Raw genomic sequence first — 25298 nt, 5'->3', positions numbered from 1 at the left:
GGACACATTCTGCTGCTCTCAGTGTGTGTGTCTTTGTCAGAAAGACTTACACCCACACACAGTCTTAACACAAAGTATGAGTGTGGGAGGGGAGAGCCACTGACCCAGAGCAGCACAGCTAAGATGGACTCCTGCTTTCCCATGTGGAGCCAGTGCAGCCAGGGCTGGTGCAAGAGAGTTAGGCACCGCAGATGATCCTTACAGCCTTGCACCCACCCGGCCGCATCCTCACCACACACAATTAATATTTATGCATTTGTAAATTATTTTTCATGAAGGAAGACATTCAAAATAGTCTTCAGAGGGAAAAATATCACAATAAATGCATCTGGGTATTTAAATAGCAAATGAAATTTAATATTCCCTGTACGTACCCGGATCAGTCCAGACACCTGGGTTATGCCTCCGCACCAGCAGATGGAGACAGAGCAAAACTTTGACGGGCTCTGTCCTATACCAGGGTGCCACCCACAGCCTCTCAGTCTTACTCTGTCTCCAGCAGATGGCAGATGCATAACCCACAGTCTCTGGGGGCTCCTGATGGGGTAGTTGTATGGTTTAGTTATAGTCAGGATCTTGTTGTATGGTTTAGTTATAGTCAGGATCTTTTGTTAATTGATCGGTTTAAAAAAAAAAAAAAGAGACAAGTCAGGTTCCTTGTCATTGAGAGCCTCCCAGGGGGTTAGAAGGTCCTGAGGGGACTATCCCCCCTGGTTGAGGCCGCTGCTCAGGGTCGAGGACCCGGTCCCTTCGGGGTAGCAGCATCGGGGGTGATACCGGGGAGCCTGGCTCACTCACCCCCAACTGGAGCAGGAGCTCCAGCACCGAGGACAGCGATCGGCAAGTGCGTCTCTGTGTAAAAAAAAAAAAAAAAAAAAGTGTTGTTTTTCTCCCTTGGCGCATCTGCTCTCTGTTATCGTCGCCGGCTCTCCGCTATCGTTGCTGCTGGTTGGGCAGTTTTATTGCGGTTTTTGCGGGGTGTGGAAGGCGGCAATAGGGATGGATCTCTCGGGGTCCTCGTACGCGCGGGTGTCTCGGCGCGCGCACGCGCATCTCTCGTGCAACGGCCTGTGTTCGGGATGTGCGCGGGGACAAGGGAGCACTCCCGACCTCGGTCGGGGGGGGGGGGGGGTCGTATACGGGCGCCGCGTTCGCCGGTGAGGCAGGGCTGGTAGAGCCGTTCCCGCTGAGCGCGGGAACGGCGGCCATTTTGTCCTCACTTCGGGAAACCATGCGGCCAGCGCTGGGAGAGGGATCGCGGCCCCCCCGAGTCTTTTTCTCCACAAAAGCCCCTGGGGGGGGGGGGAAGCGTTTCAGTGGGGAGGTCTCTCCCTTACAGGAGGGTAGCCCAGGGGAGGGCTTCTCCTCAGAATCGTTTTTTTCCCTAGATTTTGTGCTTTTCCGGACAAAGTTTTAAAGTTAAAAAAAAAAAAAAATGGCTCCTGGGAAGCTGGAGCTTCAGCCGAGGTCCCAGGGGAATCATACATGGAATAAGTCCCGGGGCGGTTTCCGACCTGCCAAAAGGATAGACCATTGCGGTCTGCTACGCTGCGGACTGACACGGATTTCATATCTCAGGACGAGACGGACCCTCCGGTAAGGCTCCTGAGGGGGGCCGAGGAGGTAGATACGGAGGTATCGGCGCAGCGAGGTACCAACAAGGGAGCACAAGCGATGGAAGTGCGACCCACGCGTGGTACGCTTTTTAAAAAAAAAAAAAAAAATTAAGATGGCTAAATGAAATGAAAATGAGTAGGCCCTGCTCTTTCCAGCCATCCTGCAGGTGCTCAGAATAGAAGCTCCACAGGTAGGATCCCGTCTGGCAGTTAGGGACCCGGTCCGGTCTTTCCTTTCTCTTCTCGGCCACACATCTTTCTCCGGGGACTGGGCCATTACGCTTTGGGTCTGAAAGTAGGCAAGGATATAGACAAGCTGTATCCTCCCAGGCGATGCTTTTGGGGATCCTGCGCCTCCCTTGGCTGGACGCAGCGGTGTCCGCTGTCATGAAACAGGTCCATGATTCCAGTGCCAAGGGCTACGGCTCTCAAGGATTTACATGACAGACGCTGAAACTCCACCTCATGAAGGTCTTCAGGCTGTCGGTGCTGGGTGTCCACGCAACGACATGTGGTAATGTTACATTTTGGGCGGGCCTTTTGCTGGGCTTAGCAACTCCAGGTCAATGCCGTTTGGCTGGAGGCGGTACTCGCTTGCAGCGCGAATGTGCTGTGGGATCTCCTGCACAGGTCGTGCACATGTCCGCCAGGTTCATGGTAATCGCTTGCAGCGCGGATGCATTGTATGATCTCCTGCACAAGTCCGCCAGGTTCGTGGTCTCCGCGGTTTCCGCATGCCGTCGTCATTAGCTCCGGAATTGGGCGGCGGAGGAGTCTTCTAAGGCTCATCTGGGGTCTCTGCCCGAATTGGATGATATGATGCACTCCCTGGAAGAGAACAAGGTTTATCAGCTTCTGGAGGGCTGGCCTCAATCTCGGAGCTCATTGTCCGCTACACCTCTGTTTCCCGGGAGAAGCAGGAGGTGTCATCCAGCGAGATCTTCTGGGTCATCCTATCGCTCAGGTTTATCCAGACAGCTTTTAGGGACTCAGTCCTTCGCGGCAGACGATTCGGCACACAACGTACCCCCAATCAGGGGCAGGATCCAAGACTTTGCCATGAGGTACGCCAGGTCCATTTCTCTTTCACGGTTTCTCGCCTAGTACTACACGGGGGGCCAGACTGTCCCTGTTCTTCGAGGTATGGACCATAATAGCGCCGGCTCAGAGGTCCTCATCGTGTTAAGCAAGGCTACAAGTTCCTCGTTTCTCCCTGTGAGTACCCAGAATAGAGAGGAGTGGTGCAGGGCATTCCGCAGCGCCTTTGGGACTTGGGGAGCCACAGTGCCGGCCGAGCGAGAACGCAGGGGTCGCTGCTCCTTTTGCGCCTTGTTCCCAAAAGAGGAGGGGACATTCAGATCGATTTTAGACTTAAAAAGAGTAAACGGGTGTCTTCGGCTACCGAGTTTTAATATGGAGTCTATTCGCTTGGTTGTCGCGTCAGTCGGTCAGGCCAAGTTTCTGGTCTCGTTTGTCCTCACGGGAGTATATCTCCTTGTCGGCATACAGCCGTTTCTGGCAAGAGATTCCTCAGGTTCTGTATTCTGGGCAAGCATGATCAGTTCCGAGCTTTCCCGTTCGGACTCTCCACCGCTCCCCGCACGTTCACCAAGGTATTTATTTATTTTATTTATTTATAGATTCTTTTATACCGAGGTACGTATAGCTATACATCACCTCGGTTTACAGGGAAACAATAAATTAGCAACAGGCTTTACATATAACAGTTTACACAGTAGAACAAATATCAGAAACAGGCTTTATATTAAACAGCAACAGGCCATACAAATAATAAAATAACGGCATTCAATGGAAATCTGCTAACTTCATTAGCAGGTAATGGTGGTGGTGACGGCTCATCTTCGCAGGGGGGTTCGAACTCCGAGCCTCTGTGCCAAATGGTGGTCCGGCGGACTCTTCAACTGCTGCAGTCTCTCGGATGGGTGGTCAACCTTGTCAAAGTCCCCGTCACAGTACCTGGAATTCCTGGGTGCCCTTTTCTGACCAAGGCCGGGCAAGGTATTCCTCACGGCTGACCGAGAGGTCAAGCTACAGAGCCCAGTGGGGACCCTATTGTCTCTACATATGCCATCGGTGAGAGGTTATCTCAAAGTCTTGGGCTCTATGGTGTCCACCTTGGCTTTGGTTCCCTGGGCGTTTGGTGGTTCCGCTGGAATCCTGTGTCAGTGCAGTGTCCTCTACTGCTTCCCCTTATGGACCAGGCGAGAACCAGTATCGAATGGTGGCTGGCCTCGATTCATCGGACTTATGGAGTTTCCTCTGGGAATGACCGACTGGACAGGTGTTTCCGCGGATGTCAGTCTCTCCGGAAGGAGAGCAGTTTGGGATAGTCGGTACTGGGACAGTGATCTGGAACGCAGTCGCTGTGGTCCATCAACCGCATGGAGGCCAGGGTGGTATCTCTGGCCCTGCAAGCATTCCTCCTGATGCTCCGGGGGAAGTCGGTCAGAGTCCTGCCGGACAACGCGACCGCAGTGGTGTACATCAGTCGCTCAGGAGGAACCAGGAGTTGACTAGGCGACGGAGGCACGGCATTTGATAAGCTGGACGGAACAGTATCTCCCATGGCCGGGGTAGACAGCATACAGGCTGACCTCCTCAGTCGGCACCATTAGATCCCAGAGAGTGGGACCTGGCCAAGGAAGGGGTCTAGTCTGCGAGCGATGGAGCACACCCCACACGGATCGGATGACCATTTTTTTTTGTCCAGATTGCAAAGGCTCCATGGTTCTACAGTCGGCGCGGAGAGGGGACAGAGGGAGTTGTTGCTTGGTCCTCCCTGGCCGACAAACGGGTTCCTATGCGTGTTTTCCTCCCTGGCTCCTGATAGGCAGGGTAGAGCTTCGCCTATCGAGGTATTCGGTTTCGGGAGTCCGCGGCTTTATCGTTATCAAGGTCCCGTCTATTTGGAGAAGGCGGATCACTTCTGTCTCGCGGCATGGTTTTCGGATAGGCAGCACTTGTAGAATAAAGGCTATTCCAATGCTGTGGTAGCTTCCTTATTGAGGTCACGGAAGCCGACCACGTCCTTAGCTTATGTTCGGGTATGGACAGTGTTGGGAGACTGGTGCGGCTCGAGTAGTGGATCCTATGCGGGCGTCGGTCTTCGACCTTTTGGGATTCCTTCAGGCAGGTCGTCCTAACGGTCTCTCTCGCAATTCCCTCCAGGTCCAGGTGGTGGCTCTGGCTTGTCTTTGGGGTAAGATCCAAGGGGGTACCCTTAGATTACACCCCTATGGGACGCGGTTTTTTTCGGGGGGCTAAGCATTTGCGTCCTCCACTGCGTCACCCGTGCCCTTCCTGGAACCTAAACTGGCTGTTTTTGGTCCTTTTGGTCCTATCCAGAGGGCGACACTGAAGGTTTTCATGCTGGAAGTGGTATTTCTACTTGCGATCTCTTCGGCTAGGCAGGTATCCGAGTTGCAGGTTGTCTTGTAGGAAGCCGTTTCTGTGGATCTTGGATTCGGAAGTGTTGTAGAGGACGGTTCCCTCGGTTCCCTCCTTTTCGGCCAATGATGGTGTCTTCTTTCCGTTTTGAACCAGTCTTCTCTAAGGGGGAGTGGTCTGATCCGATAGCACGGGTTTTATGGAACCTGGATATTCGCAGAGCGCTGCCGCGATATCTCAAGGTAATGTGCTTCTGACCATCTTTCTTTTGGGGAGTGGTCCGAAGACAGGAAGAGCAGCCTCGAATCCTACGATAGCTCTCTGGCTCAGGGAGGCCATTGGGTCAGCATTTTGCTATGTGAGAAGGCTGTACAATGGGCCTTCGGGCTCCTTCTACACGGTCTCTTGCCGCTTCTTGGGCGGAATCTTTTCAAATGTCCTCTCAGGAAATTTGCAGGGCGGCGACTTAAGCATCGTGGCATACTTTTGCGTGGCATTACCATTTGGATGTCCAACCTTGACTGCAGGTGGATTTGGCGAGGGAGTGTTCCGAGCGGGCCTCTCTGGGTCCCACCCTATGTATCTTAGCTCTGGTACATCCCAGGTGTCTGGACTGATCCGGGTACGTACAGGGAAAGGAAAATTAGTTTCTTACCTGATAATTTTCGTTCCTGTAGTACCACGGATCAGTCCAGGGACCCGCCCATATCTGTATGTTGGTAATTCTGAACTAGCGGAGAGTCCGCTCGGATGTTCTGTTCCTGGATATTGTTATATCATTTGTTCACTCCTTCTGGGTAATTTGTTACAGTTGGGGTTTTTTTGGAGTCGGCTTATACGCAAAGGATAGTTAGTTAGGTAGTTTGGTTGTGTTCCATTCTGCTTTGACATTACGTAAGACTGAGAGGCTGTGGGTGGCACCCTGGTATATGACAGAGCCCGTCAAAGTTTTGCTCTGTCTCCATCTGCTGGTGCGGAGGCATAACCCAGGTGTCTGGACTGATCCGTGGTACTACAGGAACGAAAATTATCAGGTAAGAAACTTATTTTCCTTTATTAATGATATTGTAACCGTTCTTATTTGGCACCTGTTAGAATGTATGATAACTACCTTTATATACCTTACTTTGTGCCTATTTGTAAACCGTTGCGATGGTGCATAACTTAGCGACGGTATAGAAAAGTTTTTAAATAAAATAAAATAAATACATATAGTTGCGATGGAGAAGGTACAGAGAAGCGCGACCAAAATGATAAAGGGGATGGAACAGCTCCCCTATGAGGAAAGACTAAGGAGGTTAGGATTATTCAGCTTGGAGAAGAGACGGCTGGGGGGGATATGATAGAGGTCTTTAAAATCATGAGAAAGTCTAGAACAGATAAATGTGAATCGGTTATTTACTCTTTCAGATAATAGAAAGACTAGGGGGCACTCCATGAAGTTAGCATGTAGCACATATAAAACTAGTCGGAGAAAGTTCTTTTTCACTAAATGCACAATTAAACTCTGGAATTTGTTGCCAGAGGATGTGGTTAGTGCAGTTAGTATAGCTGTGTTTAAAAAAGGATTGGATAAGTTCTTGGAGGAGAAGTCCATTACCTGCTATTAAGTTCACTTAGAGAATAGCCACTGCCATTAGCAATGGTTACATGGAATAGACTTAGTTTTTGGGTAATTGCCAGGTTCTTGTGGCCTGGATTGGCCACTGTTGGAAACAGGACCCTTGGACTGACCCAGTATGGCATGTTCTTATGTTCTTACTTATCTTATGTGTTCGGCGGATCTTTGAAAACGAATCTCATCGTAGCAAACACCTTTGGGTCATGTCATATGAGTGCTACATGGCTTGGTGGATGTAACATGCCCATAAGCCATTGGAAGGCTGAACCAGCTGATACATGAGGTAGGGGATTGTATTAGCTGATTATATAGCATGCTCTATGTGGCTTATAACAGGTTGGAAGAAGTGATAATAGCGGTGGCTGTGGTTTCAGACTTAATGTTAACTAAGACCTGAGCCCTATCAACTGGTAGAGCTCTCACTGCTAATTCTTTGCTGGTGTATTCGTTGGGTGTTCATTACTGATGTCTTCTGCCTCTTCTGTTACTTTCCAGGGCTCATTAACAGATGAAAATGAACGAATACAAAGAAAAGCAGGAAACATGTGGGACTATCTGCTTGAAGTATCTGCTGTTCACCTTCAACTTCTTCTTCTGGGTAAGGCACAAGCACCATGTGTGGCCCGTCTACCTCTCATCCGTGGCACAGCACCCCTTTTCGTCTGTGGAATACCTCTACTCTGTGCCATGTACCCCCTTTCTTTTGTGGGACACCTCTGCCCTTTGGCTTTGCACCCCCCTTTCTTCTGTAGCACACCCTCTACTCTGTGGTATGCACCTCCCTTTCTTTTGTGGAACACTTCCACTCTGTGGCATGGCACTTCCTTTCTTCTGTGGCACACCTCTACTCTGTGGCATTGCACCCCCCCTTTCTTCTGTGGCACACCTCTGTCTGTGGCATGGCAATTCCTTTCTTCTGTTGCACACCTGTGTCCTGTGGCATTGCACCCCCTTTCTTCTGTGGCACACCTCTACTCTGTAGCTTTGCACCCCCTTTCTTCTGTGGCACACCTCTGTCCTGTGGCATTGCACCCCCCTTTCTTCTGTGGCACACCTGTACTCTGTAGCATTGCACCCCCTTTCTTCTGTGGCACACCTCTGCTCTGTGGCATTGCACCCCCTTTCTTCTGTGGCACACCTCTATTCTGTGGCATTGCACCTCCCTTCTTCTGTGGCACACCTCTATTCTGTGGCATTGCACCCCCTTCTTCTGTGGCACACCTCTATTCTGTGGCATTGCACCCCCTTTCTTCTGTGGCACACCTCTACTCTGTGGCATTGCACCCCCCTTCTTCTGTGGCACACCTCTATTCTGTGGCATTGCACCCTCCTTCTTCTGTGGCACACCTCTACTCTGTAGCTTTGCACCCCCTTTCTTCTGTGGCACACCTCTATTCTGTGGCATTGCACCCCCCTTCTTCTGTGGCACACCTCTGCTCTGTGGCATTGCACCCCCTTCTGTGGCACACCTCTACTCTTTAGCTTTGCACCCCCTTTCTTCTGTGGCACACCTCTGCTCTGTGGCATTGCACCCCCTTCTGTGGCACACCTCTACTCTGTGGCATTGCACCCCCTTTCTTCTGTGGCACACCTCTATTCTGTGGCATTGCACCTGCCTTCTTCTGTGGCACACCTCTATTCTGTGGCATTGCACCCCCCTTCTTCTGTGGCACCCCTCTACTCTGTGGCATTGCACCCCCTTTCGTCTGTGGCACACCTCTACTCTGTGGCATTGCACCCCCCTTCTTCTGTGGCACACCTCTATTCTGTGGCATTGCACCCCCCTTCTTCTGTGGCACACCTCTATTCTGTGGCATTGCACCCCCTTTCTTCTGTGGCACACCTCTACTCTGTGGCATTGCACCCTCCTTCTTCTGTGGCACACCTGTACTCTGTGGCATTGCACCCCCCTTCTTCTGTGGCACACCTCTATTCTGTGGCATTGCACCCCCCTTCTTCTGTGGCACACCTCTACTCTGTGGCATTGCACCCCCCTTCTTCTGTGGCACACCTCTACTCTGTGGTATTGCACCCCCCTTCTTCTGTGGCACACTTCTATTCTGTGGCATTGCACGCCCCTTCTTCTGTGGCACACCTCTACTCTGTGGCATTGCACCCCCTTTCTTCTGTGGCACACCTCTACTCTGTGGCATTGCACCCCCTTCTTCTGTAACACACCTCTACTCTGTGGCATTGCACCCCCCTTCTGTGACATACCTCTACTCTGTGGCATTGCACCCCCTTTCTTCTGTGGCACACCTCTACTCTGTAGCTTTGCACCCCCTTTCTTGTGTGGCACACCTCTACTCTGTGGCATTGCACCCCCCTTCTTCTGTGGCACCCCTCTACTCTGTGGCATTGCACCCCCTTTCTTCTGTGGCACACCTCTACTCTGTGGCATTGCACCCCCTTTCTTCTGTGGCACACCTCTACTCTGTGGCATTGCACCCCCCTTCTTCTGTGGCACACCTCTATTCTGTGGCATTGCACCCCCTTTCTTCTGTGGCACACCTCTACTCTGTGGCATTGCACCCTCCTTCTTCTGTGGCACACCTCTACTCTGTGGCATTGCACCCCCCTTCGTCTGTGGCACACCTCTAGTCTGTGGCATTGCACCCCCCTTCTTCTGTGGCACACCTCTACTCTGTGGCATTGCACCCCCCTTCTTCTGTGGCACACCTCTACTCTGTGGCATTGCACCCCCCCTTCTTCTGTGGCACACTTCTATTCTGTGGCATTGCACGCCCCTTCTTCTGTGGCACACCTCTACTCTGTGGCATTGCACCCCCTTTCTTCTGTGGCACACCTCTACTCTGTGGCATTGCACCCCCTTTCTTCTGTGGCACACCTCTACTCTGTGGCATTGCACCCCCTTCTTCTGTAACACACCTCTACTCTGTGGCATTGCACCCCCCTTCTGTGACATACCTCTACTCTGTGGCATTGCACCCCCTTTCTTCTGTGGCACCCCTCTACTCTGTGGCATTGCACCCCCTTCTTCTGTGGCACACCTCTACTCTGTGGCATTGCACCCCCTTTCTTCTGTGGCACACCTCTATTCTGCAGCTTTGCACCCCCTTTCTTCTGTGGCACACCTCTACTCTGTGGCATTGCACCCACATTCTTCAGCAAGGTCCCCAGACCTGCCAGATATCACTAAGGCTCACGTACAACTCATTTGGTTATTCCCATGAGCATATTATGCAGGTTGTCAGCATCCTTATTTTTGGCAGTTGTCCAGTGGATTAAATGTTGGTGTAACACTGAGAACTGAAGCTCTAGTACAGGATATGCACTGACCAGGTCTGGCAGAGGCAGAAGCAGTGCACGCTGCACACACATTCACCCACAAACTACAGCACAGGCAATGTTTCCGAATGCATCTTACTTTCCATCTGCTGTCTGTCTGTCCTTCCGTCTTGACACTGGTTGGAGGCCCTGTTGCGCTGACCCTGTGCGTGCTTGCTTCTCCGCCTCCAGCTGGCAGGTGGCGCTGTGATGGCCGTCGGAATCTGGACTCTCGTGGAGAAGAGCAGCTACATCAGCCTCCTGTCCTCCAGCACCTACGCGGCCACCGCCTACATCCTGGTGATTGCGGGGGTCATCGTCATGATCACAGGCATCCTGGGCTGCTGCGCGACCTTCAAGGAGAGGAGGAACCTGCTGAGAGCCGTAAGTTTGCTTTCTGCAGTGAGCCAGTCTGCTGGCCACCATACCCCCTGCCTCCAGCTCTCTGTCCTGGGATGTCTTGAGCTTGGGAGTGCTTAGCATTGCTTTATTGTTTAAAAACAGGTTAGAAAGCACTTAAGATTCTGAAATTTTGGGTTTGATTATAACGGGGGACCAGGCGCTGCCAGCGGTGCCGTGCAGGGCACAAGGGCACTGTCTCACACAGGGACACATTCAGTTTCATCCAACCAGCAAGAGGTCACATCTCCTGCTCCTCTAAAAGACCTCACTTTCAGCATTCATAATATTAACTGATACTGAAATATTACTGTCTCTCTGGTTTAATTTAACTTTGCTTTTATTACTATTGTAGTTAAGTAACCAGAAAACAACTGGCATAAGCTCCATATATTTAGGCAGAACAGCTTGCTATCATCTGTATGTACAGGACAGGTTTATAACTAGAAGGGTATCACATGCCAGTTGTGTATCCTGTAAAATACTGAAACAGCCAGCTGTGAGGCCAAAACATTTTGGCTGTGATTTCAGGTCAGTAGGTGGAATGAAGCCTGTCTCTCATACCTGGCAGGGCAAGCAGAAGCACCTGTACTGTTACGTGGATGGTAAAACTGGATCTCTTAAACTGAGATGTCTCGGGCTTAAATCCTTGCAGACGCTGATTCCTGTTTGCACCCCTCTAACCTCAGAAGAAGACTCGGAGCAGCCAAGGCTAACATGGCAAGGAGAGTCTGCTGGAAGACTGCTCAGTCAGGGCTGGGTCGAGAATCTTCAGACCAGGAGTGGCCAACTCTGGTCCGGCTTTCAGGATATCCACAATGAATATGCATGAGACAGATTAGCATGCAGTGGAGGCAGAGCGGGCAGATCTAGCTCATGCATGTTCATTGTGGATGTCCTGAAAACCTGGCCGCCCCTGCTTTAGACATTAGGAAACCCTCTCGCCCAGGAAAAGCTAGAAACCGAAAAGTGGTTCTGTCTTTCAGTTTCCATTTTAGAAAGCAGTGTTCCCCTCGGGTGGGAGTGAAATGTCTCTCCTGTGCGTGTGCTCCTCTCTCTCTCTCTCTGTGCTCCTGCCTGTCTCTTTCCTCAGTACTGAGGTGTCCTTGCCGCTTTTCTCTGTATCTTGCGCTCTCCCTGGCGCTCCCAGTCTTTCTCTCTCTCTTTCAGGGCTGCAGGAGCCAGGGTTGATTCAGTTGGGGGAGGGGGCTGGGAAGAGAGACCCCCCCCCCCCCGAGATATTGAGGTGCAGAAGGTGTGCAGAAAGCGGCCTGCCCTGACCTGATGCTGATTTCTGTGCTCGGGTCATGGCTACTCCTGTCCCCCACCCCTCCCTGACCCTCATTGCTCCTAACCGATGTCAGACATTGGGAGGGGGCAGCGACAGCATCTCAGGCCCCCTGGAAGTGCGGGCTCCGGGTAGTCGCCCCGTTTCCCTCCTTAGAACGGCCCTGCTCTCTTCACATATCTCTCATCTGCAGACAGTGTGTTTTCAGTACAGCTCTGTCAGAGAAGCGGGGAATCGGAGGACAGACAAGGACCCGCAGGCCCAGATTACTTCCTGGTGCAATTCCAGAGACCCTGTCCTCAGGGCATGTGCCAGACTGGGTTCAGTTCTCATACAAGTTTAGCCTTCCTCATCTCCTGTTCTGTGCATGAAGACGGGTTTCCTCCGGCGATTGATTTCAGCCGATTATTATTATTTTTCTTAATATTTCAGCATTTATATCTGGCCCTCCACCAGGGAGCTTTACAGCAAATGACATGAAGGCAGAATGAGTCCCTGCCCCAGGGAGGTTACAGCCGACAGATTCACCCCAGGGCCTGCACCCGGCTAAGGTCAGCCCTGGATATGTAGGATGTTTAGTGGACAAGTTATCCGACTAAAGTTAGCCAGATAACTTCTCCTGTATATTCAGCAGGACAGACGTCTTGCTGAAATCGCTTGCTTAAAGTTATCTGGTTACATGTAGCCGGATAACTTGTTTGTATATAGCCGGTAAGGTTTCTAAGTTATCCAGCCTTGTGTGGGTGGATAATTTTCTACTTAATCAGATATCTTCAGACATAGCCAGTTAAGTAGATGTCACTGTCACCCAAAAATGAAAAAATGTTAAGAGCCCACAGCCCAAATGTGAGCCTTTCCTCCACCAAACCTAATCGGCCTCGTTGGTCCCAGCAGCCCCAAGGCGAGCACGATCCCTTCCCTCCCCCGCTGCCACCTTTCCCGGTTTCCTTAAAACCCAACCTTCACCTCTCTTCCCCCAACCAGAAACTGACCCCCCCCCCCCCCGATAACCAGAACAGATCCCTGGCGGGAGGGAGGGTGAGGCTCCTGCTCGCTCCCGGCGGCTCCAGTGCTGCCCTCGTCCCAGAACGCCCGTGCCCCTCCTCATCATTTCTGACGCATGCCCCGGTACACACGCGCGTGCCCCGCTGCTTTTTCAAATCCACATCGCGTGCGCGCGGCCCACGTATCCGCGCAGGTGAGCATTTTGGTGCGAGCTGCGCTTTTAACGTCGACCTCTGAGCGTTGCACCGGTTCAGCTGGAGCCCATACTGGTTCAGATGGCCGCTGCCTGCCGAGAGCAAAGAACAGGGAGGCCAGGCACTGAAGGGGGGTCTGCGGTCTGGGGGTCTCGCTCACCGTGGGTCCTATCACCTGCTGAGCAATCTTGGACAGCTCACTGCAGAGATGAGCAGAAACCGCAACATAACCTGCGTATCGAGAGCATCTCTTCAGTAAGGACATAGAGGCAAAGTTAAGTTTGGGGTAAAAGTATGCCACAAAACGCACCTAAAGCCTGTCAGTCGGGTTCTGAAGCAGCGCATCTTCTGCCCAGGCACCGAACTTCCTGAGGAAGAAAATCTGCTCAGACTGAAAGCATGATGGGACTTCTGTCCAGAGCTAAATGTAAGCGGCGGGTGGGAGTCCAGCAGCTCTCTCCTCGTAAGGCTTTGCCTGATGAAATCCTTGCAGTGCCCGCCCTTTATCTCCTTTCCTTGGGGGCGGGGGCAGTGTTCGGCTCCTGTACAGAGGTGATGCCAGGTTCCCTTCCCCCAGCCTGGTGACAGTGCCAGGCTTCCCCGCCCCCTTCCCCTCCCCCGTTCCGTCTCCTGCCTTCCCTGGGGCAGTGGCAGTACCAGGGGTCCCCTCCCTCTCTCTCTCCCCCTGCCTGGGCCGCAGCGTGTAAAAGTGCTGCATTCATTAGTGTGAGTCAGGGCCTTGCTATGAGGGGGGGGGGGGGGGACTGTGCCTGCGCGTGAGATAAGAGGCAGGGGTGGCAGGGAATGCCTGGAATGCAGTGAGTGCTCTGCTCGGAGGCTGGTTCCTAAAAGCACACCTACGTCTCGGGGCCTGCGCGCACGCCTGCCCGTGTCTTCTCTGCCCCTGTTCTTCCTCCTCGGCGAGACCGTCCCCGTACAGGGCGCCCCGATCTCCCAGACTGCTGCAGTGAGGCCGAGAGCAGGGAAGGAGAGCGTTTGGGAAGCCAAGTGCTGTGATGACTTGGGATGAGGGTTCTAATCCCGACTGTGCCAGCAACCCAAGCCAAGGCCTCTTATCTCCCTGTGCCTGGCTTTAGCCCACTGTATGCAGTGATAATGCACGTGTTTTTCTAAAGATGGGAAGCGTGTAACATGACTTTTCAGTATCATGGCTGACAGAAGTGGTCCTGCTGTGTGTGTCTAGCTGGGGACTGGCAGTGGCAGTGTGCAGGGAGCCCGTCTGCACAGGGCGGGGCTGGCACTGAAGCCCAGGGTGGGGGCGGGGAGGGAATTTTTATAAAAATCAATGTCTCTGTTGTGCTGGGAAGGGGGTGAGGGAGCAGAAAATAATATTGAACTTTGTGTAAAGCGTCCTTTCTAGGGACATATAAAGGCTTCTTTCCAGATCGCTCTGAGTCCAGCTGCATGCCATGTACTGTAATCTGTGGTTATGCCCCTTCTCGGGCAGTCCCGACCTGTAACCCACAATCATTATCATGATAAGGAGCTCTTTTAAAGGCCTCCCCCGCCCCCAGATTATTAAAAAGAAGTTGACTAGAGCTTTCTGCTGTGTTCTGTGACTTGGGGTTTAGCGCCCTGCCTGGGGTGTAGATGGGGAAAACCTTGTGGGATGTGCCCACTAGCCAGTTAGGATGTTCTGTGGGTGTAACCGGGAGGAGTGGGGTTAGCCGGCTAAGGGGCCGATGCAGTACAGAACACTCAGCCGAGCGCATTGTGCAACCGGCAGTCGGACGTGGGTTGGATGGGCGCTGATGGATCCCCTAATTCAATAGGGGGATTAGCGCCTATTCAACGTGCATCCAACGCGGAGTGAGTCTAATAATGCTAATCACATGCAAATGCATGTGACTGAGGCTATTGGCATTCACTCCAGATGCAAAAAAAAAAAAGGTGCATCTAGAACACATATCTAGACTGCTTTTCTGTACTGCCTCCTACTTAATATCATCGCAGTATTAAGTAGGAGGAAAAGTGAAACTAAATAAAATTAAAAAACAGAGAAAAAAACAAAACACAGGCAGTTATGCACAGGGGGTAATTTTCAAAAGGAGTTACATGCGTAAATGTAGCTACTATTGTAGCAATTTTCAAAAGCCATTTACTCAAGTAAAGTACACTTATGTGAGTAAATCCTATAGACAAGTCAATGGCATATATTGTAGCAATTTTCAAAAACCCACTTACTCAAGTAAAGTGAATTTACTCCAGTAAACCTGGTTTTTACTCGAGTAAATGCTTTTTAAAATCAGGCCCTTAGGATGCAAAAACCCAAGGGTCCAGCATTAGAGGTGAAATTCTCCTGAGCAGGATCTGGGGGCGATTGTACCTGATGATCTTGAGGTGGTCACAGGCGGGTCAGGATGCTTGGCTGCATGGGGAGAGGAATGGTCAGCAGAGAGAGGCAGATGGTATTGTCCCGGTAGAGATCGCTCATTGGGAATACCGCGTGCAGTTCTGGAGATCAAATGGATTCAGACCGGTTGGACTCGGTCCAAAGGATGGGCTGCTAATATAGTCGGTGGTCTAAAGCCTATGGGGACAGACTTAAAAATCTAAACATGTACACCCTAGAAGAAAGGTGAGATAGAGGAGATAGGATAGGGGCATATAAGTAACTCCCACATTTCCATGCATAGAAGGTCCTCTTTCAACGGAAAGGCGGCTGTAGAGTGAGGGGTCATGAGATGAGGGTGAAAGGGGGTAGATTCAGGAGTAATCTTTACCGAGAGGGTGGTGGATGTGGGGAACAGCCTCCCAGTAGAGGGTGTGGAGACAAAGGCAGTATCTGAATTCAGGAAAGCATGGGATAAATACAGGGGATCTCTAAGGAAGGGATGAGAATTATAAAGCTGAATTAGTTGGGAGGATGGACTAAGTAGCTTAGCTCATACATTCGTTTTCTGTGTCATGTTTCTATGGGAATTAGGAAAAGAAGGTAGACATTTTGAACGAATGGGACTGAGGTTAGAGGTAGAGAGACGGCTGAAGGGTAAAAGATTAGTGAAAAGCAGAGGAAGAAGAGACGTGAAGAAGAAAGATGAGAAAAGTGAGGTGGATGAAAGTGATGTCTGACATGGAGGGGGAGGAAAGAGGAAAGTCAGAAGGAAAAATAAAGTAGGAAAATGAGTTAAGGAGAACAGTATTTATTTTTATTTTTTTATTTAAAAACATTTCTATACCGTCTTTTAAAAGCGAGAACGCTCACCAAAACGGTTTACAAAAAATTTAAACAAAAAGATAAGATAGTAAGTTAGTAAATTAAATTAAAATAAAAAATTAAATAAATAAAATAAAAAATAATAATAGGAGAAAGAATGAAAAGAAAAAAGAGAAAAAGAGAAATTACAATTGTTTCTTATAAACCCTACCTCTAATAAACTTATCTAATTATTTAAAATTAACTATACTAACTTAGTTAAAAATTTTACCAAAGTAAGAAAAGAAAAAGACAAAGTATAGAAATAAAATAAATACCGATAAAGAACGGCATTTTTGAGGTCTATACAAGAACCTATGCCTAGGTCAACAAGATCTTCTTTAGATATACGCTGACAACGTATAACCTTTCAACTTGAGTGTTTTCCTGTGTCTAAATCCCCAAATGCTTCTTTAAATAGATGTGTTTTTAATAATTTTTTTAACTCAGCATGATTCACGGTTTGTCTTAGTGTATTGGGAAGTGAATTCCACAATAAAGGGCCTGCCACCGAGAAGGCTCTTTCTCTAGTCAAATTCAGCCTCGCTACTCTTACTGTCGGTACATCTAGCAAATTCTTATTTGCTGATCTAAGGCTTCTCGTTGGCTTATAGATTCTTAACGTGGTACATAACCATGAAGAGTCAGAATTATAGATTAAAGAATGAATTAATGATAGAACCTTGTATTTCACTCGATACTTAACAGGGAGCCAATGCAATTCAGCCAAAATAGGTGTAATGTGATGTCTCATTGGCAAGCCTGTTAACAACCGGGCTCCGTATTCAGCCGCTGAATGTCCCGGCTATCTTAAAGTTAAGGACAGCGCTGCGGGTTGACTAGAGTTAGTCGCGTATGTTATCTGACTAACTCTGCTCCTCCCTGGAATGGCTCTCACTTATCCAGCCTAATTTAGCTGAACAAATAGTTATCTGGCTGGCTATCTGGAATTTAGCTGGTTAAGTGGCCGCATTTTCATTTAGCTGGATAAAGGTAAAAAATAAGCCTAGTGATACTCTGTCCTGGTCTCATGTCCTCGCTTCCTCTGGCAGACTCTTCCATATGCCCACCACCTTATTATTTCCCTACACTACTCCCAAGTCACTCTCCTCCTATGACCCTTTCTTCAAGAGCCTCCTTGGAGGTATTTAAATGTCTCCGTCATATCTCCCCTTTCCTCCAGGGCATACGTGTTTAGGTTTGTCCCGTATGCTTTACGATGTAGACCATTGACCATTATAAGCCAGCTTTATTCACTTTATATCCTTTTAGGCTGTGGTTTCCAGAATTCTACACCGTACTCCAAATGAGGTCTCGTCATACAGAGGCAACGTCACCTTTTTTTTTTTTTTACTGTTAGCTTTTCCTCTCCCAAGCATCCTTCTTGCTTTTGTTGTCACCTTGTCTATCTATTTGGCCACCTTAAGATATTCAGATGCAATCGCCCTCCAATCCTACTTCTGTTTTGTGCACAGAAGGACTTCACTCCTATACCGTACTGCTGTTTTGGCTTTAAGAAACTCAAATGCAAAACCCTGCATGTTTTCGTTTTAAAGATTTATTTGGTTTTGCAAAACTTTAAATTATTGTTTGTTTGTTTTTTCTACCATAGTAGTCACACACATATACACTGAGACAGAGGAGAATCAGCAGAGCTACCAAGTTACTAAGCTCCAGGAAGGAGATTTTAGGCCAGGCCTGGATTTCAGAAAACTCTATCCTGTTGCATTATGGGACCTATAGAGCTAAAATCAATGGGTAAGATCAGGAACTCAAATATCTCACTGATATGGAAACCAGGAGTGGCTGAACAGTCTCCCTCCTGGAGATGGGTAACTTGGCAGCTCTGAGTAGGTGGAAAATGCGGAGGAGAGGAAGGTAAGAAGCCTCCACTCTGTGTTTTCTGGCACCCATGACTCGCTGAGCCAGCCGTTGGTGCTCCCAACCTGGAGGTTGAAGGCATCAACAAGAGAAAGCGATGCAGACTCAGGGCAGGTCTACAGCAGTCTTTAGTCTCTTCATTGTGCTGATGGCACTTTCGTCTAACTTGTCCTCTGATGGAGGGTGGGTAATTTGACAGTGTTTGGCATGGTCATGGAGGGAACACCACTGACTTCATCTCCACCAGTTTGAGTGACCAAAATCTCAAAGTTGCCAGATTTGCTAGTGAGACTGCGATAGGGAGCAGGCTTTTGTTATTACCAGGGGGAGGGTGAATCAGGCTGTACAGCCCCTCCCCACAATCCTCATCTCTTGCCACCTTGAAGCAGTCCCCTCCTTTTTCATACCTGGGTTTGATGCCAGCTCCTCTATCGACTTTGATGTGAAGCTTGACTTGCATGGGGCTGATGGGGTCTCACGAGACCGCAGACTTCAGATCGAAGCCAATGGAGGAGGCAGACACAGGGAAGAATCGCAGCTCTCCCGACTCCACCATGGGGCAGAGGTTAGAGGGAGGGTTAAGCCCAGGGTAGGAGACAGAAGATGCTGGCGCTATTATGGACCCTCAGCACCCCAAGGAAGGATTTTTCCGTGGAAATTGCTGCTGTGTGATGGCCCAGAACCCCCAAAGCACAGGGCCTGGGCCCTTTGCTGGATTCACCCAACCCCTAAGACAATTGTGGCCGCTACCACTTTTGGTCGTATCTTGTGGGCCAGGAAATGACTCCGTGATAGATCCGTTTCAGACCCCGCTGTTTTAATCTGTGAGCTTTCCAGGATTCGGATGCCTGAAGACGGGGCTCCGTGTGTCTCAAGGTTCATTTACTATGACATCTTCTTGTTGGGCCAGTAAAAGGTCTCATGGGTGACTAACTCCTCCTGAAAGCTGGTCAAGAAATGTCTGAAGTTAGGCCAGTAAAATGGTAGGGCATTGCACCATTTTATTTTGCTTACTGACCTTTATTTCTGTGCATTCAAGTGGCAGCCACACTACTTTTTTCAATCGACTGGACTGAAATTCCCGGTGTAGTAGGTGAGAGCTGGGGGTTGAATGTACTGCAACCCTCGCTTCTCTCAGCCTGCTTGCCCCATCACTGAAGGCTCCAGTCTGAACTTAGGTTGGGTGCAAGCATAAGCAACCTCCAGACCTGGTGGACCCCAGTCTGCTTGGTTTCTAATGAATATGCATAAGATAAATTTGCTTCAATTGTATGCCAACCTTTTTCATGCATATCCCTTAGGAATAACCTGAAAACTTGAGCAGATGGGTGTCCATGAGAACTGAAAGCTGCCATAAACAGGCCAGATTTTCAGGATATCCACAAGGAATATGCATGAATTATATTTGCATACAACAGCGGCAGGGCCTACATATTTATGATGGATATCCTAAAAATCCAACCTCTTTGTGGCTCTTGGGGACCGGAGTTGGCCAGGGAGTAAGTGCCGTGATTAGCAGTTCCCTGGACTCTCCCTCTATCCCTGTACTGCAAGAGGGAAGCTTGAGCTCTGTGGGAAAATGCTGCCCTCTGCTGGAGGAAGAGTGCATTTCATGCTTTAAATAGGAGGCCAAATATTCTAAGCCTTCTCTTGCGGGAAGAGATGGTAGTGGAGGCCCCTCGGCTCCTGATGCCTGACTCGCAGTGTGAGGGACAACGAGCAGGGGAAGGTACCATTAAAACTCTTATTTAGATTTAGCCCAAGGTAAGTTAGATTCAGGTATTGTATGTATTTCCCTAAGGGCCTCATTTACTAAAGCCGTTTCCCCATTCTGTGTCTCTGCAGGGCAGGATTTAGGCACAGGCAAGGGCGAAGGGCACCAACTTCTGAAGGTGTCCAGAACCTTTGCTTGCTGTTTGATTTCTGGGGACAAAACCCTCCATCCCCAGTCTGCTGCTTATGGGAGCCATAACCTTAAATCTGGCCCTGTGTGTGTGTGTGTGGGGGGGGAATAAAGCTTCGGAAATAAGCCCCCGAGGCAGTGGAAGGTGACGTGTCATGCGCTAGACCACAAGGAGTGCCAGTGGGATTTGAGTCCTGGCTCCCCTGGCTCTCGGCCTGCTGCTGTAACCACGAGGCTGTGCCCTCATTCCTGAAGTCTGATGAGAGAGAGAGGCAGATGATGTCTCGCTGTAAGAGCTAATAGGAGCGAGCTGGCAGGAGAACTGGTTTCCTTCTCTAGTTTAAAGCAGGGAATGCCCCACTGTGTCTCCAGGTGCTGCTCTGGAGCTCGAGAGCCCTGTGTTGTGTGTCTGCCCCCTGGTGGAGAAGCCTCTCCTGCCTCCTTTAGGACTGTAATGTAAGCAGCGCTTAAACGTTTGCCGGGAATGGGGGAGACGGCTGGTTCTGAAGAGGCAGCCCCGGGAGTTCAGAAGGGCAGCGTGAGGCTCTGAGAAGTCGGTGCCTGACCCTGCCAAGGAGTGCCCTTGCCAACCCACTGCGTGCACACGCCTGCCAGCAAGGGGGCACCTTTCAGACAGCCCGGGCGGTGGCAAAGCAGGTGGGGGGTGCGTCTTAGGTATTCTTGAAAGAGGAAGCACCCAAGTCGTCTCTCTGTGAACACAGACACTGACAGCGTTCGTGGACTGTGAGGGGAGGAGGGTAAACTGAAAATCTGATGCATGCCCCAGAAGGCGTGTGTTTAACTAGGCTTTGCAAGTTTGGATGTACTCAGCCAGTTTAGCCGGTGAGATGGCTCTGCAGACGTCCTGTCACTGAGCGCACCATGTCTGCTTGTTTTGCAGTACTTTATCCTGCTGCTCTGCATCTTCCTGCTGGAGATCCTGGCTGGAGTCCTCGCCTACATCTACTACCAGCAGGTAAAGGGATGCAGGAACGGGAAGAGGTTCCCTCTCTGTTTACGGGGAGTGGAGAACCAGACAAAGTGTCCCCACTGTCCTCACAACCATAACCTGTCAGGAGCAGGTGAGAGCTGCACCGATGGCTCCAGCATCCTCAGCAGCACAGGAGGAGAAGGGTGGGGAGGGTGCAGTGTGTGCCGAAGCCTCATTATTCAAAGCACCGAAAGCCACCAGCACAAGGCCCCCCCTCCCCCCTCATATTATGCAGCAGCACCGAGGAGCTCATTGCATCGATGATACTCATCCTTTGCATGGTAATCACCCCCCCCCCATTCAGATTGTACAGCAGCACACGGCATAAATGATCAGCCTCCTTTGCATGCAGATTCTTCCTTCTTTCATAACGTACAGCATCAATGAGTCTCCGCCTATTGACAGATTTATGAATCTGAAAATTTTATTAAATCAACGCAAGTCAAGAATGGAGAAATAGGGTCATCTAGTGATTATCTTTCGTGGCTCCTCTTGCAGATCAGAGTCTGTAGGTATTACCTGCAGTCAGGAGTGGGGGATCGGTTTGAGGCCCGAGCGAGGACGTGTCAAGGCCACCCACTCGGTTTCTAGAACTCGTCTTATTTCTTTGTAGAAATGCTTTTTGCATGAGTGTCTGGGGAGGGCTCTAGGTGAAAGAGGCAAGGTTGGGCTGGGGGTCTGGTGCTGTGAGACTTTAATATCTGACAGCCTCTGTCTTACGTTAGTGTTGAGGCTCAGCGAGAGAGTTTGAAGTCCATATTCAGTCTGTGTTCGGATAGCAAAGTTAACCGGATAAACTTATCCAGCTAATTTGCAGGTATTTCAGTGGTGCAACTGCACTATTGAATGTAACCAACTATCCGGTTAACTTTAGGGCAGCTTTGTCGCCCAACTAGACTTAGGCAGATAACTTATCTGGCTGACTCAGCTCCTGCCAGTTATGCCCCTGGAATGCCCCTAACTTATTAACCGGCTAGAATTGAGCCAGATAAGTTCTGAGTTATCCAGCTAACTGCTTTTGAGTACAGACCCCCACATTTGTGGTACCGCAGCGCTCTCTGGTGTGCATTTTGTGCAGAATTCAGTACGCCTGGTTTGTTTTTGCTAGGCTCCTGGACAGGTGAGGGCTGAGTTTATGAAAAGTCCTAAATGAAAGACCATTCAGGATCTGCGGCCTGCAATCTGGATTTTGTGCAGGGTGTAATCTTATATTGAATGAACATAAGAAGTATCTATTGATGCTATATGAGCTTTGGAGAGCCCACAGGACTGTGCATAGTCCTACCTGGAGTCACCCTAAGATTATCATCAGTTAGCAAGGGGGGGGGGGAGGCAATATTTGTACAAACTTTCTCCTCTCTCATACACACACAGCTCTCATTTTCACACACACACCCCTCTCATTTTGACACACACCTCTCATTTTGACACACACCTCTCTCTCATTTTCACACACACAAGCACTCCCAAATGGCCATACATATGTCCACTCATGCATTCTCTCACACACATTCACATGCCCACTCACACTCTCGCATGCTAATTCTCTTGCCCCACACCCTCCAGCAGCCACACGACTCCTCTTCCTTTTCCTTCAGCTGCACGGGGCACTGGCACTTGGACTCTTCATTCCTGCCCGTGTGGCTGATACTACCGCTGATCCTTCTTGCAGCTGCGTGGGCCAACCACCCATGCAGCTGATGCTACCGCTTTCTGTCTGCCTGTGCAGGTCCAGGTGATTTCCTCTCCTGGGCCTGCATGGGTGCTTCCCTGCTGCCTGGATGTTGTTCCGGAGACCCGGCAGTTCCTATAGAATTCCAGAGTCTCCAGGCCAAATCCGGAGAGTTCCCAGGTATCTGGACAGTAAAAAAAATAAAACTGCTCCAGATGCATTTCCTCGAGGGCTGCCAACAAGCTCCAGGTCATCCGAGCCAGTCCTCGTTTTACCCCATTGCACGTTAGGGATTGGTGGTCCTGCTTTTCCCCAGGTTCCTGAGGTGCACAGTGGGATAGAGCTAGGGCTGGTTGACCTGGAGCTTGTGGGCAGCCTCCGCCCCTGCCTGTTCTCACAGCTGTGGGGAATTGTGGCTGGCATCCCCTGCTCCTGGGGTGAGGAGGGCTGCGCTCGGTTGCTTGTTGCTGTGTCTGTGTATAACCCGTGTCTCTGCTGTCTCTGTTTAATGCTGCAGTGTTCCCTTGCTTGCGCCCAGGTAAATGTTTCTTTTTGGATACGTTTCTCCTCTCCCGCCTGTTCTGAGCTTTCTGCCGCAGGTAACTCCTGGATGCGAAAGGTCGGGTTTCCGGAATGGAGCCCTCCTTTCGAATGTATTGGCGATTTGCTAAAGGTCGAGGTTGAACCCCTCCCCAAGTCACGCTACGCCTTGCGAAAGGTTATACAGACGTGGGTGATGCTGCTTGAATTAAACCCCACCCCACCCCCTCCCGACTTTGCACCAGTTTTCAGAGGGGGAAGTAAGAAAAGGCCTGCACATCCCTTTGCACCTGCCGTGTGCACGTTCTTCAGCACGAATTTCTGTGCGTAAGTTTGACCGCCGTTAGGTGTGTGTCGTTACCCGAAGGTGCGGGAGGCAAGCTTTAAAGATCCCATTTCTCTGGACGACCTGGCTCTTGAAACTTGTCCTCCTAAAAGAAAGAAAAAATGATAGAGCCAAGTACAGAAAAGAGTAAATGTTGCCCCCTTCCCCTGAAAGTGCTTCTGCCCTCCCCAGCTCACCGGCGTGGGCTGCTGAAAGTGACACTGGGCTACTGGCCCGGTACTAAGCCTTGGCGGCCGTCGTGTTCCCTTCCTGATCTGATGAAGCCCGCACTGGTCGCGAACGAGCTAGGGGCAGTTTTATGGGGCTTCTGCCCTCCTGTGCTAAACTGACACCCTGGTCTCCGCTTGCAGCTGAGCGGAGAGCTGAAGCAGAACCTGAAGGACACGATGACCATGAAGTACAAGCAGCCGGACGAGGACAAGGTGACAAACGCCGTGGACAAGCTGCAGCAAGAGGTGGGTGAAAGAGGCAGAGGCGGGGGAGTGTGGGAGAGAAAGAGAGGTGAGCAAGGGATTAATGCATGAGAGGGAAGGAATTAGGGCAGGGGAGCAGTGAGAATCCCTCCAGAGTCCCTGGTTAGGATCGGTTACTGCGGCCTTCCTGCCTAATAGTGTCCTAAGCAGATGGGGGAGTTAAGTGACCTCCCTTAATCCTGCAGCATCTCACCACCCCCACAGGCAAGCCAGGCCCAGGAAGTCTAACCGGCAAATGCTCCGAGGAAGGGACTGCGGCCTGGGCACAGCTTTTGCTCTTTATCCCTGAGGGATATGCCCCTCTGGGCATGAATGTGGCCATTGTCTTGCCTTGCAGTGAGTGCCAGCTAAACTGCCTTGATGAATGAGCCAGGTGATACAACAAATCAAATAAACGAAGAAAACCGCTGCATCCTGCGAGTTACAATTCCAAGAAAAGCAGGAGGGCTCCCAAGAGCTTTAGGGGGTCTTGGAAGGGCACATCTCACATGAGTCCTTTCGTTAGTCTTCTCCCATTTTCTAGGATAGTCCTTAACCTGTATGCGCCCCTCCCTCTAAGCACAAACACAGACTCTCTGTGCAGAGACCGTCACTCATCTGCACACATATACAGTTCCTCGTCACGCATTCATCGACGCCCACGTGCAGCCACGCACCCAGCCTCCTTCCTATACGTGCACGTGGACTCTCTGCAAGGGATGCTCTGTGTACATTCATAGGACTGGGAGACTTGTGGACCGGGCAGGAGAGGAGGGGCGTATTCTGCAGAGCTGATCTGTACCAGGACAGGGCTGCTTCTCACTGCTCCTAGAAAAGGCAAAACATGATAGGGATCATATCAGCAAGCAGTGGAGCTGACGCTCCCGGAGGTCTGTAGGCAGATACCGTTGTGCTCCAGGGAAGGAACGCCTTGGACACTCTGATTGGGGTGGCAGAGAGGGGGTTGTGATGTAAACTGTAGCTGAGAACAGCAAGCGTCCTTCACTGGTGACCCAGGTGAGTTACGCCAAGTGATGGACTGGGGCCTCTTCCTTGCTCTGTACTCGCATTGGCGTTGTCCAGCAAACCCCATCCAAAAGCTGCCCATTGCCTTCCCTTTCTAGCTTATATTTAATATATTACCCTATGCATGGTTAATCATATTCCTTTAATATTAGTTTAAATGCTGCGGAAGTAATAACTCGGATGACTGGAGAGACAGTGCCTGGATCAAATCCTCGGAGGCTGATGGTCGGCAAGTCCCTGACAGCTGCTGTAAGACCATAACAGAGAAATGTGGCAAAAGAGTGCACCCCTCAAACATCTACAAAGTGGAGGTAAGGAGAGCACAGAACCAGGGGAAAATGAGCTGCTGGACATGGCTGAGGTGAGGGGACTGTGCCTCTGGGAGCCTGGCTGAGGTGAGGGGACTGTGCGTCTGGGGACCTGGCTGAGGTGAGGGGATTGTGCCTCTGGG

At 50.5% G+C, this 25298-nt stretch overlaps 1 protein-coding gene across 1 annotated transcript in view; it reads left to right on the top strand.

Moving 5' to 3' along the window:
- Positions 1-7140: 7140 nt before the first annotated feature.
- Positions 7141-25298, top strand: part of CD151 (CD151 molecule (Raph blood group)) — a 39780-nt gene continuing 21622 nt past the window's right edge. The window contains exons 1-5 of the mRNA XM_029583210.1: positions 7141-7243; positions 10126-10317; positions 20722-20796; positions 23720-23824; positions 25000-25158. Coding sequence (XP_029439070.1) covers positions 7154-7243; positions 10126-10317; positions 20722-20796; positions 23720-23824; positions 25000-25158 — 621 coding nt within the window. The 5' untranslated portion in view covers positions 7141-7153. The remainder of the gene's footprint in view (positions 7244-10125; positions 10318-20721; positions 20797-23719; positions 23825-24999; positions 25159-25298) is intronic.

This window comes from Rhinatrema bivittatum, chromosome 17, assembly GCF_901001135.1.
Source record: "Rhinatrema bivittatum chromosome 17, aRhiBiv1.1, whole genome shotgun sequence".
Classification (NCBI taxonomy): domain Eukaryota; kingdom Metazoa; phylum Chordata; class Amphibia; order Gymnophiona; family Rhinatrematidae; genus Rhinatrema; species Rhinatrema bivittatum.
Note: the sequence above shows the minus strand (reverse complement) of the source record. Positions and strands in the feature narration are given on the sequence as shown.